Source organism: Astyanax mexicanus, chromosome 1 (genome assembly GCF_023375975.1).
Source record: "Astyanax mexicanus isolate ESR-SI-001 chromosome 1, AstMex3_surface, whole genome shotgun sequence".
Lineage (NCBI taxonomy): Eukaryota > Metazoa > Chordata > Actinopteri > Characiformes > Acestrorhamphidae > Astyanax > Astyanax mexicanus.
The window spans coordinates 8,173,015-8,190,818 of record NC_064408.1 but is presented as its reverse complement, the minus strand read 5'-3'; the positions used below and the strand labels follow the sequence as shown (position 1 = coordinate 8,190,818).

Genomic DNA, 17,804 nt, shown 5'->3' with positions numbered 1-17,804 from the left:
AAAAAAATTGGCACCGTTTTGTTAAAAGAGTGGAATAGATTTTAATATATTCGAGAAAATAATGTATTTATTTTTTATTATATTTACTGTAGTCTGTAGGCGCTCAACTACACAACTCTTATCCGGTCCTTCCAATATGGCGGCCTTTCCGTGTTGATGTCCGAGATCTGAAAGCGCTCTATTAAACCAGCAGCGGGGTGAGCGCTGCTTCTCGCGAGATTTCTGATCTGATCCAGCCAGCGCGTAGGGCTACTGATTCCGGGGTCGGTGTGTGTGTAAGTGTGTGTGAGTGTGTGTATTTTCGTGCTCGGCTCTCCCAGTTCTCTGAGTGTGTGTGTGTGAGTGAGAGAGTGTGTGTGTCGGTGGGGGAGGAGGTGGAGGAGGATGATGATGGCGGAGCTGGTGCAGGGACAGGCCTCGGTGGCTCAGCCTGGGATGAAGGGAGACGGCTTCGCGGACGCGCTCCACCGAGCCAGACAGGTAACCGACACGGAGCTCCGGCGGAGCGGGGCCGCGGCTCGGACCGGCGGGCGGAACGCGGCGAAGTGGGGGGCTTTTTATTCCGGAGAAGCGCAAGTTAGTTAGCTACTTTTACAAAAAAAGCCCCAGCTCAACTCCAGCCCTCACTCACTCACTCCCTCCCTTCCCCGGCAGCCAGCAAACACACTCCTAACACGCTAGCTAGCCTAGCTGGCTAACTGGCTAACCATGCGCTACACGTACACGTAAACTACTTAAGTTATACTCGTTTAGCTACACGTGTGCTACACAACTGTAGCTAGCTAATCTATCTAGCTAATCTATCTAGCTCTATATCTACAAGTAGTTAACATAAGCTAACTAAGACACACGTAGTCTTTACCAAATGTGCCTAGTTAGTTAACCTAACTGTGCTACACGTAATTTACACACGTTTAAACATCTCAGCTCCCAAATGTGACACTTAAACAGAGCACATTTATGCACATTGACTCTGTGACTGTCAGTTCTGAACCTGACACTTTTACACGTTTCATAAGCAGAGCTGCTACACGTAGGTTATCTGGCTGCACTAGTTTAAAGCATGTGTATAACGTTAACTGTAATGGGACCGCGTAATCCAAAAGGCTACACGTTTACACGTACACATGTTTCCATGCACAGTGCAACAGCTTAGCTCAGAGCCTAAACTTTGAGTCAACTGTGACTCAAACAAACACACTTTAATAGCCACACATAACTAGTTATAGTTACCCAACCTAGCTAGAGCTGCATTTTTACACGTTCTAGCTTTTCCCTAAACAGAGCTACACGTATGTTAGCTAGTTAATTAAATAGCTAGTATGTATGACACTCCTGCACAAACACAGGGCCAGCTAGAGCCAAGCTAGAGTTATCTAAGTTAGCTAACTACTAGGTTACTTTCTAAACACTTTGCTATAGGTAATGTTACACGTATCAGCCAGCTATAAACCTAGAACTGTAATCCACATAATAAATCTAGGTTACCTTTAACTAGTTAGCTATATTCTACACGTTTGTTTCACGTAGCTAAGCTAGTATATATGGCACTCCTGTGCAAACACACACATACACTGCAAACCAAGCTAGCAAACACACTGTAAGCACACGTATCAGCTCTAAACCTTACAGTTTAATTCATATAGCAAGATAACTAATATAGTTACCTTGTTAAGCTATGTTTTACACGTTCCCAAGCAGTGCTACACGTAGCTAAGCTAGTATGTATGGCAGTCCTGTGCAAACACACACACATGCACAGCAATCCTAGCTAGAAAACACGCTGTAAGCACAAGTATACACTATAAACCTCACATTTTAATGCATATAGCTAGCCATCTATTCTAGTTACAGTGTTAAGTTGTATTTTACACGTTCCTACGCAGTGCTACACGTAGCTAAGCTAGTATGTATGGCACTTCTGTGCAAACACACATCAAACAAGCTAGCAAACACGTTGTAACACACGTACCGACTCTAAACCTCACATTTTAATGCACACACCTATCCAGTTAACTAATCTATCTAGAAAATCTCTATTCTACACGTTCATAATCAGAGCTACACGTAGTAGTACTGGTGTGTATGTAGCACAAGCTAGATATGACAGTTGTGTGCAAAGCTAATGCTAGCTAGCTAGTTAGCTAATGCACTACACGCACACGCAGCAACTCAAAACGTGTTGAACACACTTTCGGTCGGATTGTGCTTAACACATTGGCTAGAAGTTCGCAAATCGCGTCTAAATACACGTTAGACAACTTTCCGCCCATTCTAACGCGACTTGTAGAAGTGCAGCCGACCCAAAACACGCCACACGGCAACCTGTTGTTGGAGAAGTTTTAAGGCTAACGCTGTTAGCGGATAAGCTAATGCTAAAGCTAACGCTGCGTGGCCTAGTTAGCTAGCTAACAGGCTAAGGTAACATGCTAAGCTAGCAGGCTAAGCCAGGCTAGTTAGTGTTAGTTTCCGCACACAGGCGAGATTCGAGGTTTAAACGACAAACGTGGCGATAAACGTGTGGGAATGCGTCGTATTTATAGCTTTAAAAATGTGTGAAGACGTTTTCCGTGTAGATACAAGTGTTGTGGACTTGTCTCGGTGTATAAATAAGTAGTTAATTCGTCTCAATTGCTCAAAGTGTGTTGGAATGATAGGTGGTTGCTTAGCTTAGGCTAGCTAGCTAACATCGCCACGAATTTGTTCATTTGCAGTTCAGCGATTCAACAAGTGATTAAACGTAGTTGTGGCAGTTTTTACACGTTTAAAACACGTTAAAACTGAGCTATAACCTGTAGAAAAGTGTGTCAAAGCAACAACCTGATAAAATGTGAGCTAACACCGATTAAACCAGCGCAGCAAGGCCGCTGAAGTTGGTGAACTTAAGCAGCTACAGGATGAGAAGTTTTAAAGGCGGCTGGAAAGTAGGGCATAAACACGCACACGATCAGCACCGGCTCTACACGTTCACCGTCGTGTGTGTCGTTAAAGCTGGGCGACAGCCATTTTCAACCATGCTGTTGTGAGCAAATGGAGTTGCCATAAGTTGACTAGAGGGGGAAAACGTGCTTCAGGCCAAGCCAAAGGCCTTGCTTTCAACTGTAGGAGAGTTGAGGCATGTCTCCAAATATGTGTGTGTGTGTGTACACCACTTTAAAAAATTAGTGTTGCACGATGATACCAGACTTGTATCAGTATCGACTACTAGGCCTGTCACGATAATTACATTATCGGCTTATCGTACAGTAAATGGACATGAGCTCAATAATATCTCATTAATGATGATATCTACTGTTGTGTGGATTTGTATGTTTGTTCACATACACAGCTCTGGAAACTATACACTACGGGCATTTCTTCCAAATTCCAAATAAAAATATGGTCATTTAGAGCATTTATTTGCAGAAAATGAGAAATGGCTGAAATAACAAAAAAGACGCAGAGCTTTCAGACCTCAAATAATGCAAAGTAAAACAAGTTCATATTCATAAAGTTTTAAGAGTCCAGAAATCAATATTTGGTGGAATAACCCTGGTTTTTAATCACAGCACTGCTTTTGGATAACTTTATGCCAAACATTCAAGCAGTTCAGCTTGATTTTATGGTTTGTGATCATCCATCTTCCTCTTGATTATATTCCAGAGGTTTTCAATTTGGTAAAATCAAAGAAACCCATCATTTTTAAGTGGTCTCATTTTTTTTCCAGAGCTGTGTATCAGTGAACAGTATTTAGCCAGACAAGTGCGACTTCATACTCAGTGTGCACAGACTGCAGTAGGTAAAGAAAAAAAGTATATATTTCCCAAGCTATGAATAATTTAAATGTTGCTGTCTTTAAAATGCTATAATTACTCTGATATTCTATTGTCATTATATTAGTGACAATTAATGCTCTTATTATGTTAAAATAAAAAAAAACTGTTTCATAGATCTTTAACATGTTGATTTTAAAAAGTGAGTTTAAAGCTGTGACCAGTCTTCTGTGTAAGGGCCAGTTAGCTAAATAAATGTGATATCAAAAGATTTTATTCTTTGCATACAGTTGGTTGAAAACTAAAATGTAAGGTAAAGTTGTATATCGGCATTGGCAGATATATAGTACATGTAATATTGGATATCAGCATTAGCCCAGAATTCCCACTTCAGTGCGTCATCCCTCCTTTAAATAAATGCATTCGTTTATGACACGCCAATGCACACACAAACTTAGGTACCTATAGGTGTCCATCGTCAGTAGCTATGCTTCTGCTAGCTCCCAAAACACTACACTAATTCAATATAGAGGAGCAACATCCTGACCTTACTGACACACTTGTCTCTAAATGCAATCAAATCCTCACAGCCATGATGCAAAATCTAGTACAAAGACTTCAGTTACTCCAGCCAAAGCAGAATCAATGAATGAGCAGACTTACCAATACTTGTGTCGATGTCTAGTATTATTTATAGTACTATATACCATTTCAATACCTGGTTTGGTGAATCAGAGCTTAATGATGGTAAATCAGGTGAGCTGCTGATGAGGAAATGGGTGCTTGTTAGTGCTGAATAGTATGTCATTTCAGTGTATGGGTGCACAAGAGTTACATTGCATATAAATGATATACACAAATTTAACCGAACGTCACACAGCCTTTTAAGTATCCGGCTAGAAAAATATATTTAGACACCTAAAGAGTTCCTCTAATTTGTTCACGCTTAACTGTCAGTTATCTTCACCTTTCGTTTAAATGGGATGGTTATTAAAACTGAACAGTGAAATTATTACATTGAAGGAGTTTTATTAACTCTACGGGACGATTTTGAAGGAAAGTTCTTATAAATATTTTATTTATAAGTTGATTCATTAGGCTCACTGCTAAAAGCACACAACATTTTTAAATATAGCCTTTTTTGTTTGTAGTGCAAGGATGTATAAATAAGAGATGCTAAGAATATATCACAGTATTTTAGTATACAAACTAAATATGCAGCATATACTAGGGGTAGGCGATATGGCCTTAAAATGACATAAATTAACAAATATTTCATTGTATTTTTGCGATTAATGATACTCTTGGAGATATGACAAAACACTAAATTAAAAATTATATATTTCAAGAATACACTACTGCAACAAAATGAAATTTAAATTTTATTATTTTGTACGATATGATATGGCAGACCCCTAACTGAGATATTACAAAATACAACAATTTTATTAGATTTGTAACAGAAGTCAATGATCCAGAATTTCATGATACTAATAATAAGAATGCAGTCCTTATATCTCCATAAATCCAGGATTAAAGTAAAATAAATGATACTGGACAGATAATCTGTCAAAAAGTTATTAGATATATAATGGGAAATTAACAGTGTGAATTTTTCTTTTGCTAAAAACAGAACAAAGTATTACCCTGATGTGATAATTAGGGGTGGGTGATATGGCACCATATTTCATGGTATAATATCGTTCACAATATTCAAAAATGTTGGCGTTATTATTGCTTACAATATATTATGGCACACACCTTGTATATACTATTCCATACTTAGTGTTTTTTTTATTACAAAATCCCTCTAGTTGGTCCAAATTTACAATGTTCGTACATTTCTGGGCTGGTTTTCAAAGTTTTTTGGTATTTGTATCAGTAAGAGTTTATTAATGGAATTTTTTAAAATTAATACAAGCAAAAAAAATAAATTTGACAAAAATAAACTTGGGGCTGGATGGTTTAAGTCTAGACACACATGCTATATGGAAAAAAAATCCTATTGTGGTGTAGTTAAACTTTTATACTGTTTTGATCTTTGAATAATTACGAAACTTCTCTTTAGGACTAGTTGTGTAATGGATCATAAAACTGATGTTTTGGATTGAATGACATGGAACAAAAAAAGAAATGAGGGGCGACAAATATGACAGTAAATGAATATTTTATATATTGCTTTGTGCAGATTGTGGCTTATTTTTGATTTGTTGCAGCACTACTTAGGATTATATACTGTATATCGTAAATGAGCAACAAATAGAGAATGTGACTCCTGTAGATTTAAAAAATACATTTCTTTATTCTATAGGTCTGTTCAGGAGTTTTTCTACGGCATGTTAAATACTGCCACATACAAATTCTGTTGAAAAGTGAACAGTCAGCAGTGGAGATTCAAGGTTGTTCATGACGGCAATGATATGCGTTCAACAGATCAACAGATTACATTGTAAAATAATGAAGCAAGACACTGTAGGTAATTTCATTGCATGTTATGCAATATTAAACAATGCTATATTACCATTATTGGCTTTGGTTGGTAAAATAAATAGCCTTTATTTAAGAGCACAAAAGACCATGGAAGCTTGTTTACTGACTCTTAAGTTAGGCTGAGTATTGCAGAGGCATCCTGTCAGACCTACCTTTTGTAAGAGTGCTTGCATAACACGAAAAACCAGAAGTGTGCAGCAGGCCCGTCCTGGCCTTGTTTAGTGGTGTGTTTGAGTGTTTAGCGATATTGTAGACGCGTAGCATGACTCTGGTCAAGACGTCTTCACAATAGACTTTAAATTGAAGTAGTTTTTAAACAATGTCAGTGCAGTAGTATAGGAATATACAGCTCTGGAAAAATCTGTTTATCTGATTTTGCTATTTATAAGTATATGTTTAAGTAAAATTAACATTGTTGTTTTATTCTTTAAACTACAGACAACATTTTACCCAAATACAATAAAAATATTGTATTTAGTGTTTTTAGTTGCAGAAAATAAAAATGTCTGAAATAAGAAAACAAGTTCATATTCATAAAGTTTTAAGAGTTCAAAAATTAAAATTTGGAGGAATAACCCTGGTTTTTAATGACAGTTTTTGTGTATCTTGGCATGTTCTCCTCCACCAGTCTTACACACTGCTTTTGGATAACTTTATGCTTTTACTCCTGGCGCAAAAAAATTAAGCAGTTCAGCTTGGTTTGATGGCTTGTGTTCATCCACCTTACTCCTATTTATATTTTAAAGTTTTCAGTTTTGCAAAATCATAGAAAATAATTATTATTAAGTGTTCCCTTTTTTTTCTAGAGCTGTACATATACAATGTATGAACAATGACGTATTATGCCACAAGACAGGAGCTAGAATTGTGTCCCATAATGTTTACCATGTCTCATGGAAGAAAAAATTATATGGGATTACCTGTATTAAATGTTGATGTAATTTCTGCCGGAGTTGCTTTGTCGGTTCGCATGGACAGTTTTAGCCAGAAGCTGCAGCTCATGATCATTACTGCCCACTGTGTGTACTGTCCACTGTGGGTGGTAATATATTAGTCTTCTATGATGTATTCCTGGTACACACTGTGGCTTGAGGATTAAATCAATTTAAGTCGCCTCTTGCCTTACTGACGAGATAACACCTCAGACCTTATACAGGTATGGGTGTACATGCATTCACGTGTTTTTTGTGACTATGGCATTATGGTGACCTGATTATTAAGATTTGGGTTTATTAACAGCAATTGTTATAATAATTAAGGAGAGACTTTTTTTTTTAAAACTAGATTTTGGAGCATTGCCTTGAGGATTTGATTGCATTCAGCAACTGTAGCTAGAAGTTAGTGAGGTCAGGATGTAGAGCACCGTTCCATTGCTCCACAGCTCAATGCTGGTTGGCTATATACTCCTCTAGCTAGCCATCCCCTGGCATAATGCATGCTGCCAGTTGTTTCTTTGTTTAACTGCTCCTAAGAGTACAATTATATTAGCTGTAGTTTCTTAACTTTAAATTAATTGTTAAAATTTGTGGTGACCATTTAATTCAGTCAATGTTATGGAGTCCCACAAGGCTCTATATTGAGGCCAGTAAAATTTGTTAATTAAGACGGTAATGTAGTATTGAAGTTGAACAACTAAATTGTAGGGTCTTAATGGCTAAAGTAGCAAAGTTCATTTATTAGAAACGGGTGAAAACAGGTTTATTTTTCTGCAGTTAATCCTAGTTTAGGAGCTACAGTATTGTGGAATTGTGGTGAACATTTAATTTAGTCTATCTTGTGGAGTCCCACACAGCTTTATTTTAAGCCCTATGAAATTGGTGAAACATGTAGTGAATGCCTAGGTTTATTATTTAGCAGTTAATCTCAATTTAGGAGCTATAGTATTGTAAAATTATGTGGCGACCATTTGATTCATTATATCTTGTAGCATTCCACAGGGCTCTGCTTTTGGCCCTATGAAATTGATGTTTAGACAGTAATGTAGCAATGTGGTTGAAGAACTGAATTGTTGGCTTATAAACTTGTTCTAAAGAGTTAAATTATAGCTAAATGCATTTATTAGAAAGTGGTGTCCACAAACCAAATTTTATAAATTGATGTTAAGACAATAGTGTGGTAATGAGGTTAAAGACCTGAATTGTTGGCTTTTAAAAAGTGTCTATAGGGATAAAGTAGCTAAATGCATTTATTATAAAGTGGTATCCACATACTTTTTGCTATATATACTGAGTATTTGATTCAATCTATCTTGTGGCATCCCACTGGGCTCTGCTTTTGACCGTATGAAATTGATGTTTATTAAGACCTGAATTGCTGGCTTATAAATAAGTTCCTAAGAGTTTAGTTATAGCTAAAATTATAGCTGTGTTTATTAGGAAGAGCTGTCCACATGTTTAACTGTATATTGTGACTATTTAATTCAGTCTTATGTTATATAGCCCCACAGGGCTCTGTTTTGAGGCCTTTTAAAAGTGATGTTAATTTCAGACAGAGGTGTGGTGATTAGGTTAAAGAATTTAATTGCTGGCTTATAAACAGGTTCTATAGGGTTAAAGTAGCTAAAAGCATTTAATAGAAAATTGTGACCACATACTTTTGGCTGTATATAGTGACATTTTGATTCAGTGTATGTTGTGGAGCCCCACACGGCTCTGTTTTGAGACCTATACAATTTGGTAAATTGATGTTAATTAAGACAGAACTGAATTGTTGACTTACACATTTATTAGAAAAACCATTTGAGTATATGTTTTTTTTTTTTTTTTTTTTTTTTTTTTTTTATTAATTTTTTTTTATAGAAGTGGGCAGGTCTAAGGTTGTTCCTCGCAGGCCTGAGGCTTTCTGAAGGCTTGTTCTGTAGAACAGGCCCGACAGAGCTGTCCGCACATGTAGCCTTTATCAACTCCGCCGGGAGAAAATAGAACTGGGCAGCAGGCCAGGATCATGGGCCGATTTTACAGCCCGTATGGAAAACAACATCTCCAAACATACCATGGCTACTGGTTTACATAAGGAGTGCCCCGGGGCTAATTTATTAGCGCGTTTGTAGCCAGACGCCGCGGTCAGGTGCTATCTGTTTCGGGTGTTGTGCCGTCGAGTGCCGGTGTTCAGTGCTGTACATGAAGCTTTGCAGAAGTTACATAAGTGCCAACACAGAGGCAGTACTTCATGCTGTCTGTGCTTTTGAAGCGCAACAGGTTCTCACAGGGCTGTTTAAAGCTTGTCACAGTCCAGCGGGGTTATGCAATGGTGTTGATTATGAAAATGTGCTTTAAACAAGCTCCGCTGGCCTGCCGCGCACACAAGGCCTCGCTTAATTACACTCCAGAAGAATGAAACGAATATGTCAGCTCTTATACACTGAGAGAGAGAGAGAGAGTTTAATGTATAAGACGTATCAGGCCTGTAAAGTACTTCTGGACAGTTAATATTAATACATTACATTACATTACATTACATTTGGCAGACGCTTTTGTCCAAAGCGACTTACAATAGTCAAGTACAATGTAAAATAAGTTTAAAGGTAAAACATCTTTGGATAGGGATAAAAGGAGGTCAAAGGGGAATAATAGGATAGAGGAGTGAAGGAGGGGAAGAAGGAAATGAGGTTAGAAGTAGTTAGTGTTAGAGGTGTTAAGAGAGTAAGTGCTCTTTGAAGAGCTCTGGAAAAAAATGAGACCACTTAAAAATTGAGTTTCTTTAATTTTACCAAATTGAAAACCTCTGGAATATAATCAAGAGGAAGATGGATGATCGCAAGCCTTCAAATCAAGCTGAGCTTCTTAAATCTTTGCACCAGGAGTAAAGGCATAAGGTTATCCAAAAGCAGTGTGTAAGACTGGTGGAGGAGAACATGCCAAGATGCATAAAAAACAGGGCTGGTCCACCAATTATTAATTTCTGAACTCTTAAAACTTCATGAATATGAACTTGTTTTGCGTTATTTGAGACCTGAAAGCTCTGCATCTTTTTTTTATTTCAGCCATTTCTCATTTTCTGCAAATAAATGCTCTAAATGAGTATTTTTATTTGGAATTTGGGATAAATGTTGTCTGTAGTTTATAGAATAAAAAAATGTCAATTTTACGTAAACATAAACCTATAAATAGCAAAATTAAAGAAACTGATTCAGAGCTTGTATACATTTTATATACTTTTTTCAACATTGCAATAACTAAATATCGTACATATATTTTGTCTGACTTTTCAAATATGAAGAAGCAATATAAATATATAAAACTACAATTTAAAAAATGTTTATTAAGCACTAAACATTTTAACATCCCAACAAACCACTAAACATTTACAGTTGCAATGCTACATTAATTTACGTCTGTAGTGCAACATCTGTCTCAATGTAATCAAACAAGGCCTATAAATATTAGACATTTGTCATTTTAGTCTCTTAAATCCTTCAAGCTGAAGGCATGAATTTTATTATAACCTGTTAAAACTATACAGTGTTTTATAACAATTTCCAACATTTGATTTGATTTCTTTTTGGATAATGGAGATTCAAGGGGAACGCCACCTTCGAAGCCTCACCCACCTGTTAAAACTGTGCCAAAATCCACAGAAAATCCACAAAAACACAAAAATTAAAGCAAACTGAACTGAAATATTTTTTATTAAGTATCCAAAAAAAAATAAAAATAAATAAATATATATATATATATATAATTTTTTTTTTTTTTAATTTATGTTCAAATTTTGTTCACTCCATACTCGAGGACCAGGGTCGGAGACCACAGGTGTAGATAATTAGAATAGAATTAAATGGTTGTAAATTAAAAGCTTTTTACCTTTTAATCAGGTCTGATTGGTCTAAATAACTACAGGAAAATGCTAATTCTACTGTTGCGGTTAAGAGGTGGTAGATTGGGCAACACACACTATATATACCTGTGTGTAATTAGTGTTTTATTGTGCTGCTTCAGCATAAAGGTACCACACTTGTTCTAGGTAGGTGAACCCAGGAACGCAAGCAGACTTACTGGTTGCGTCACAGACGATCACCTGGATCTGTTTGACCTATATTGATCGGGCCCAGTGCACTAAAGACCCTGCAGTGTACTCCATACCTATACAGCATTCCAGAATTGATACATATGTATTTATTACACCTAGGGATGATATTTAAAGCAAAAAATGCAGCTTTAATAAAGATATGTCATATATAAAGTGCTTTAGAGTAGTTAAAATGTATTTATTTACACTGTGGACAATAGTATTGTCTCATTGCTTCTTTGGCCATTAGTAATATTAAAAAAGGTTTGAGAGTTGTTTGTCAAGGGGAGGCTTTCTTCTAGATTAAAGAACATTGCTGTGAGGGGTTGATTGTATTTAATAAGAGCATTAGTAAAGGAAGGACCGTCAAGTATTGGATGCAGCTCCATCCATCATTCCAGAGAACACTGTTCCACTGCTCCACAGGCTTTATAACTGTATCCTTCTAGCCCAGGCCTTGAGATGGCTTGCAGATTAAAGAAAAATAACCTTTTTTTAATAGAAGCAAGTGATTTTGGAGTCTATTAATCAAATTTTGTTTGGTTTAAACATTACATTAACTTTTGTGTGATTTTACATAATATTTGTACCATTTCGCCCAGCTCTACTTCTAAGTACGAGTATGCAATTCAAATGCTTTCTGTCTTCAGAAACTTCTGAAACCGACTTCCGAGTTTTTATTGATGTATTTATTTATAGTTGTGATTTACCCTGCACCCTTCCAAGCACCCCTTCCGAAACTCCCTCAAACCGGACAACAAGTGAGCAGTTGTTGGGCTGGATTCCTCCGGGCTGTGTTTACCACCTCCTGCACTGAGCTGCAGCCTTTCCCTGCTGCTGATTTATCCACACGCTCACATAGCTGGCATTCCACCCCGCCATTCCCCAGAAAGAGGCTTTAGCTCCAGGGAAGAGGAGGAGCAGCCGGTTCTATACCTCACTCTCTATACGCTCGTACTCAGTCTCACTTCCCCTCTCTATCTACCTCATTCAGAAAGAGGCTTTAGCTCCAGGGAAGAGGAGGAGCAGCCGGTTCTATACCTCACTCTCTATACGCTCTTACTCAGTCTCACTTCCCCTCTCTATCTACCTCATTCAGAAAGAGAAAGACTATCTGGCCATCATACCTGGCCTTTATACCTCTTTGTTGCTCGGTCTCTCTGTACCGTCTTCTACATCTCATGCCTGGTTCACACTACACGATTTTGGGCCAGTGTTTGTCACGACTGATCGCGGACAAGTCGCAGGCGCCCCGCAAATATTCAACATGTTTAATATCTGACTCAGTCGGCGACTGTGAGTCAGAAACAGTGGCTACCTACAGCCCGTGGGGACAGAAAGAGAGAACCACGGGTCCATAACACACCAGAGCCCCCCCTCCTATATCAGTAAATGACTGTTAAACTCTATAGGGAACCGGCAAGTGAGTTCTCTATGAATATGGTGAATTGAGCTAAAAGCTAAAAGGCTATGTTAAAAAGGTTTATAACTGCAGTTCAAAACGATAAAAAATTATGTCTGCAGTACTAAAACATTCGACACAGCTCTGTGTTGAGGACATAAGTACATATTTCAGTATAAAACCAATCAGACATTAATAAACTCTGATTTTGCTCAGTTGCTTCACATGAACTCATTTGAACTCATCTACTTTTCTTTCTGCTGTTCTTATTCTACCCCTTTGGCTCAACATGTGCTTTCTTTTTCTTCTACCTCTTTCTCTCTGCTTTTCTTACTGTACCTTACTGCTGTCTACTTCACTTACTCTTTCTTCCTCTAAACCTCAGTCTTGCACTCTCTACTTCTCTCTCTCTCTACCCCGGTCCCGCTCTCTAACTCGTTCTCTCGCTCTTTCCTCTCACACACTACCTCTCTGTGTATCTCTTCCTTGCTCTACCTCTTTTTGTGTTTTTTCTTTTTTTAATACCTAATTCTTGCTCACTTGCTCTACCTCTCGGTCCTGCTCTCTACATACCTACCTACCTCTCTCACTCCCTTGTTCTGCCTCTCTACACCTCTTTTTATTTCTTTATCTTTCTTTGCATCTTTTACCTCCAGTATCTTACCAGCCCTCACTGCAGTACTTCTCTCATCCTCCCCTTTATATAAATCCTGCTCGTTCCTACATCAGGGCATCTCGTGCAGTTTTGATTGGTGTTAACGTCCCTCAGGTGTCGGAAGCCTCTAATTAGGAGGCTCTAATTGTACAGATTATATTTTTATTTTTTCTCTTTCTCTCTCTTTTGCGAAAGAAGAAGAAAAAGAAAGGCATCAATCGGAGCAGGAGGCAGACGTCTCAATTTAGTGTAATTTTCTGAAAGCCTATACGTCTGAATGGAGAAGTGCGCTCTCCTTTGTGTCTGCTTTCTAGTTTGCGAATGGCGGCCATCTGTGATGGTGAATAGCTAATTGGAGATCAGAAGCAGTGCAGTTCAGTGTGAAAAGTGAGCAAACGATTGGAGCTTTGCGGGCTTCCCAAAACGACACGGTTAGAAACTAAGTGACTGCACCAGTTTATTGGAAATCACAATATATGTCCTGCTGCTCTGGGTTTTGAGCTTTTTCCTGCAACAAGGAGATTTTTTTTTTTTTATGTACGATCATTGCTAACTGGGCATTTCCTCTGAATGTGCAATCATATATAATTGGGAAGCACCATGCTCACTGAACCTGATGCTCTCACTGAGGTTTTATAACATCATAGGTTAGACATAACCTAATAAACAAGTCTTACTCAATCTAAGCTTGGTGCCCTCAACCTGTCATCAACTATCAGTGAGTAATCCAGCTCAGAAATTTAATAATATTAGAAGTTAAATAATGCTCAATCCACTTTGCTATAAATTATATTCCAGTTTAAATCCAACAACATCCATCTAGTTTGTACCAATCTACCCATATGTCTTCCAGTCTATTCCAGTAAGTTAGTTCGGAAAACTGTTTGATGATGTTTGATGGAAAACTTAGCATATAATGCAGTATTTGGCATATGTTTCACATCAGTCTTATCAAACTCTCTTGTCTTCTGTTTGATGTTTCTTCAGATTGCAGCTAAAATTGGGGGAGACCAGATGACCCATCTGAACCACTCTCCTGTTGTCGACCCTTCCCTCTACGGCTATGGAGGTCCTAAACGCTCCCTAGACGAAGGAGGTAAGCCCCTTGAAACATGTTATAGATGCAGAGATGAGGGCTGAGTTCTGATGCTTCTTCTGCAGCTTTTTAGATAAGTGTCCCCAACAAGGGCTGCAGGTGTTTTTGAAATGGTATTGGCAGAGCAAATTAAGTTAAGACTTTTATATGACAGAATATTTTTTTCTATTTCAGGCAAATGTGCCAAAACCTATTTTGCTGTTTTTTGTTAAGTGTTTTAGTTGGTTTAACATGCTTTGTATGTGAAGATGGAGGCAGACTGTGTGTGTCTTTTAGTTTTATTACAATAACTTCAATTAGTGGTCTTGAGTGTGTCTACTTGTAATTAACTTATTTGTAGGCCTGCAACTAATTATTTTGATAGTCGACTTATCTGATTATTTTCCAGATTAGTCGATTAGTCAGCGATTATTTCTGCCATGTCTTCCACCCTTAAAACGATAGAAACAGCTAAACGTGAGATTTAAAAGGAACGTGAGATTTAAACGTGGAAAGTACTGATTATGTAGAAAGTACTGATTGATTATTTAGTGAGTAAATATGTTGTGTTTGGGGACTTTTTGGAGAGACAGAGTTGAGATTAAACTGCGAATGAGCCATTTACCCATATATTATTGCGCTTCTGTCACCAGCACTTTGTGTAATGCAGTACTGTTACAAATTAACGATTGATCGTCAGTGAAATTTAAAAATGTAGTTTATTCTAAAGTTATATAGAGTTAATTACACTTAGACACACTCACTCACCAATGACTTTTATTTGGGTTTATTCTTACTGTATTTTTGTTTAACCATAAGACGCACCGGATTATAAGGCAAGCTATCAATGAACATCCAGGGGCATTATAAGGGGCATTAAGCACTGGGAGGTGCTTTAGTAAACATAATTGTAATTCTTAAAATTGTTTTTTAGAATTTTCTTTCAAAGCCAAACGAGTGCTCTATTCTTAATCTACACACGTTTCTCTGTGCATCCACAGTTGGTGCTAGTAATTCCACCTGATGGTGCTAAACTGAGTGTGTATGTGTGTGTATATATATGTGTGTATATATATATATATATATATATATATATATATATATATATATATATATATATATATATATATATATATAATATATATATATATATATATATATATAAATATAAATAAATAAAAAAAATATATAGCGGTCGACACTCACTGACCGCTTATTTTATATATTATTAGAATAGATGAGAAAACAGTAGTGAGTAGAGTTCATAAAGAGGATAGGCACCTCATCCTGTGCTCTTCTGGCCCACATATCTGTCAGGGTACTGGCCAACAGCATATTCTTATTCTTACAACAGGCTATTTGTACTTGTTAGAATATTACACAGAGTTGTATAGGCAATTAAATAATGATCACATTTAGTGTAAATATATTATTATATGTTAAAACCTTTAAAAGGAGAAAAAGTAAGACCTAGCTCCATGCCCCACTTTACATGCATTGTACTTTACAGCTTTCAGCAGCAGCAGCAGAGCAGCTTGTGTGTGTGTGTTCCTGATCACAGCGCTCTGGTCTGTGCGTATAGGGCAGAGTTGTGTACGTGAGGGTGTAGGTGTGTGGCGTAGGCTGTGCGGAAGGCCGAGCTGCTCAGCTCGTCAGTGTGTTATTTCAGGGGGGGATTACACCTCAGAGCACAAAGTACATTAACTGTTGGGCCACAGCAGAGTGCATGTCATTGTGAGGACTGAGCCGTGCGTCGTCTCCTCAGCCTTCTGCTCCAGAAACAACCTGTGCACTTTAAAGCTCAGAAACTTCAGCCTCCAGTGCTTCAGCTGAGTGCAGGCCTTTCAGGAAGTGAGAGGGTTTGTGTGTGTGTGTGTGTGTGTGTGTGTGTGTGTGTGTGTGAGCTGCAGATTCAAATTTAAAACCACATACAGGATCCCTTATACACACTTCTCCTAAAGCTTTGGTGCAGGTCGGTGCCACAGTGCAGCTTATAAGCTTATTCTGTACTATATATATATATAAATGCAAAATGCAAAATGAACATGTATGTATACCTTCAAGTGCTGACAAATATATTTATATAGTAGTGCATCTCAAAATTAATTCAAAAGTTACTTTATTTCAGTAATTAAGTTCATAATGCGAAACTTATATATTCTATATATATGTATTACAAACAGAGTGATCTATTTTAAGTAATTTTATCATCATTGATTTTTGGGTTTACATAATAAATCAGTGTTTTAGAAAATTTTGATTTTTATATATATTTTTTGCCAGTATGGGCTTTGTGCCAAGTACTGCTGGAAAATGAAATCCGTATCTCCATAAAAGTTGTCAGTAGAGGGAAGCATGAAGTGCTGTAAGATTGTGGTAGATAGTGGTAGATGGTAGATATTCAACACCAGCAGATGACATGTCTCTCCAAACCATGTTTTGGTGAAACAACTCTAATTGGTCATCATTTTACCCCTCCTGACTTGAGATTAACTGGTTAAAAATTGGACCTATTGGTATATTGCAAATCATTAATTAGTATGTGATTAATTAGTGTGTGAGCGTGTATATAGTATTTGTGTGTAGGTCTGCAACGCTTTAATGCATAATGGAGAGAGAGAGAGAGAGCACACGTGGTGTGACATTAATAAAAAAATCTTAAATTTCTCAGACAAACAATGATTTTAGGGAGGTACAGGATTCGTAAACCTGGAAAAGCGGTGGAATTTTAAAAATAGCAATTTCGAGACCTGGATTAGTTTTACAAAAATGAAAATAATTAAAGTTTTGCAAAAGTCATGGCAATTTCATGGAAAAATCTTTGTGTTTCAGTTTATTTTCTCCATCGATAAATACGTCAGCTCAGAGTTTATTCAGTAATTTAGCCCAACACAATGAAGCTCTCAGGATCTGATGCATTTTACTATTAAATATTGTGTGTCAATATTTTATCTGATTTATTTTAGACCTGCTATTATCAGTTTTAATTATAGTTTTAGTTAATTTTGGGTTTTATTTTCCGTGTCTGCACTGATGTTTTAAAAAAAACGTATGGTCATAATAATTTGCCTTAAAGTCATGGAAAAGTCCTGAAAAACTCTTTTTTTTTTTTTTTTTTTTTTTTTGGTTAAAACGTGTATGAACCCTGGAGGTATTGCATTGGGGGAAAAAAGTAAGAAAAAAGAAAATAAAATGCATGCAAATATCCTAGAATCTCCTAAATATAACATCCTGCCTGTGTGAATGTTTTCTGTAATATATATTTTAATTTTTTGTTTAATATGGGTGTGTCAAAACGATCGAAATGTACTGCAAAATTGATCTTGGGGCCTAAATGTTTAGCCCTCCTCACCAGTTGGAAGTACAAATGGAGGGCATAACAAAAAATAATCATGACTAATCGACTAAATAATCGACAGATTA

General features: G+C 37.2%; 1 protein-coding gene across 4 annotated transcripts in view; it reads left to right on the top strand.

Moving 5' to 3' along the window:
* Positions 1–253: 253 nt before the first annotated feature.
* fubp3 (far upstream element (FUSE) binding protein 3) overlaps positions 254–17,804 on the top strand; it is a 44,167-nt gene continuing 26,616 nt past the window's right edge. For 2 of the 4 annotated variants that reach the window (XM_049486289.1, XM_049486292.1), the window contains exons 1-2: positions 254–480; positions 14,294–14,402. In XM_049486289.1, coding sequence (XP_049342246.1) covers positions 385–480; positions 14,294–14,402 — 205 coding nt within the window. In that variant the 5' untranslated portion in view covers positions 254–384. The remainder of the gene's footprint in view (positions 481–14,293; positions 14,403–17,804) is intronic. The other 2 variants (XM_049486280.1, XM_022668808.2) reach the window with 2 other exon arrangements.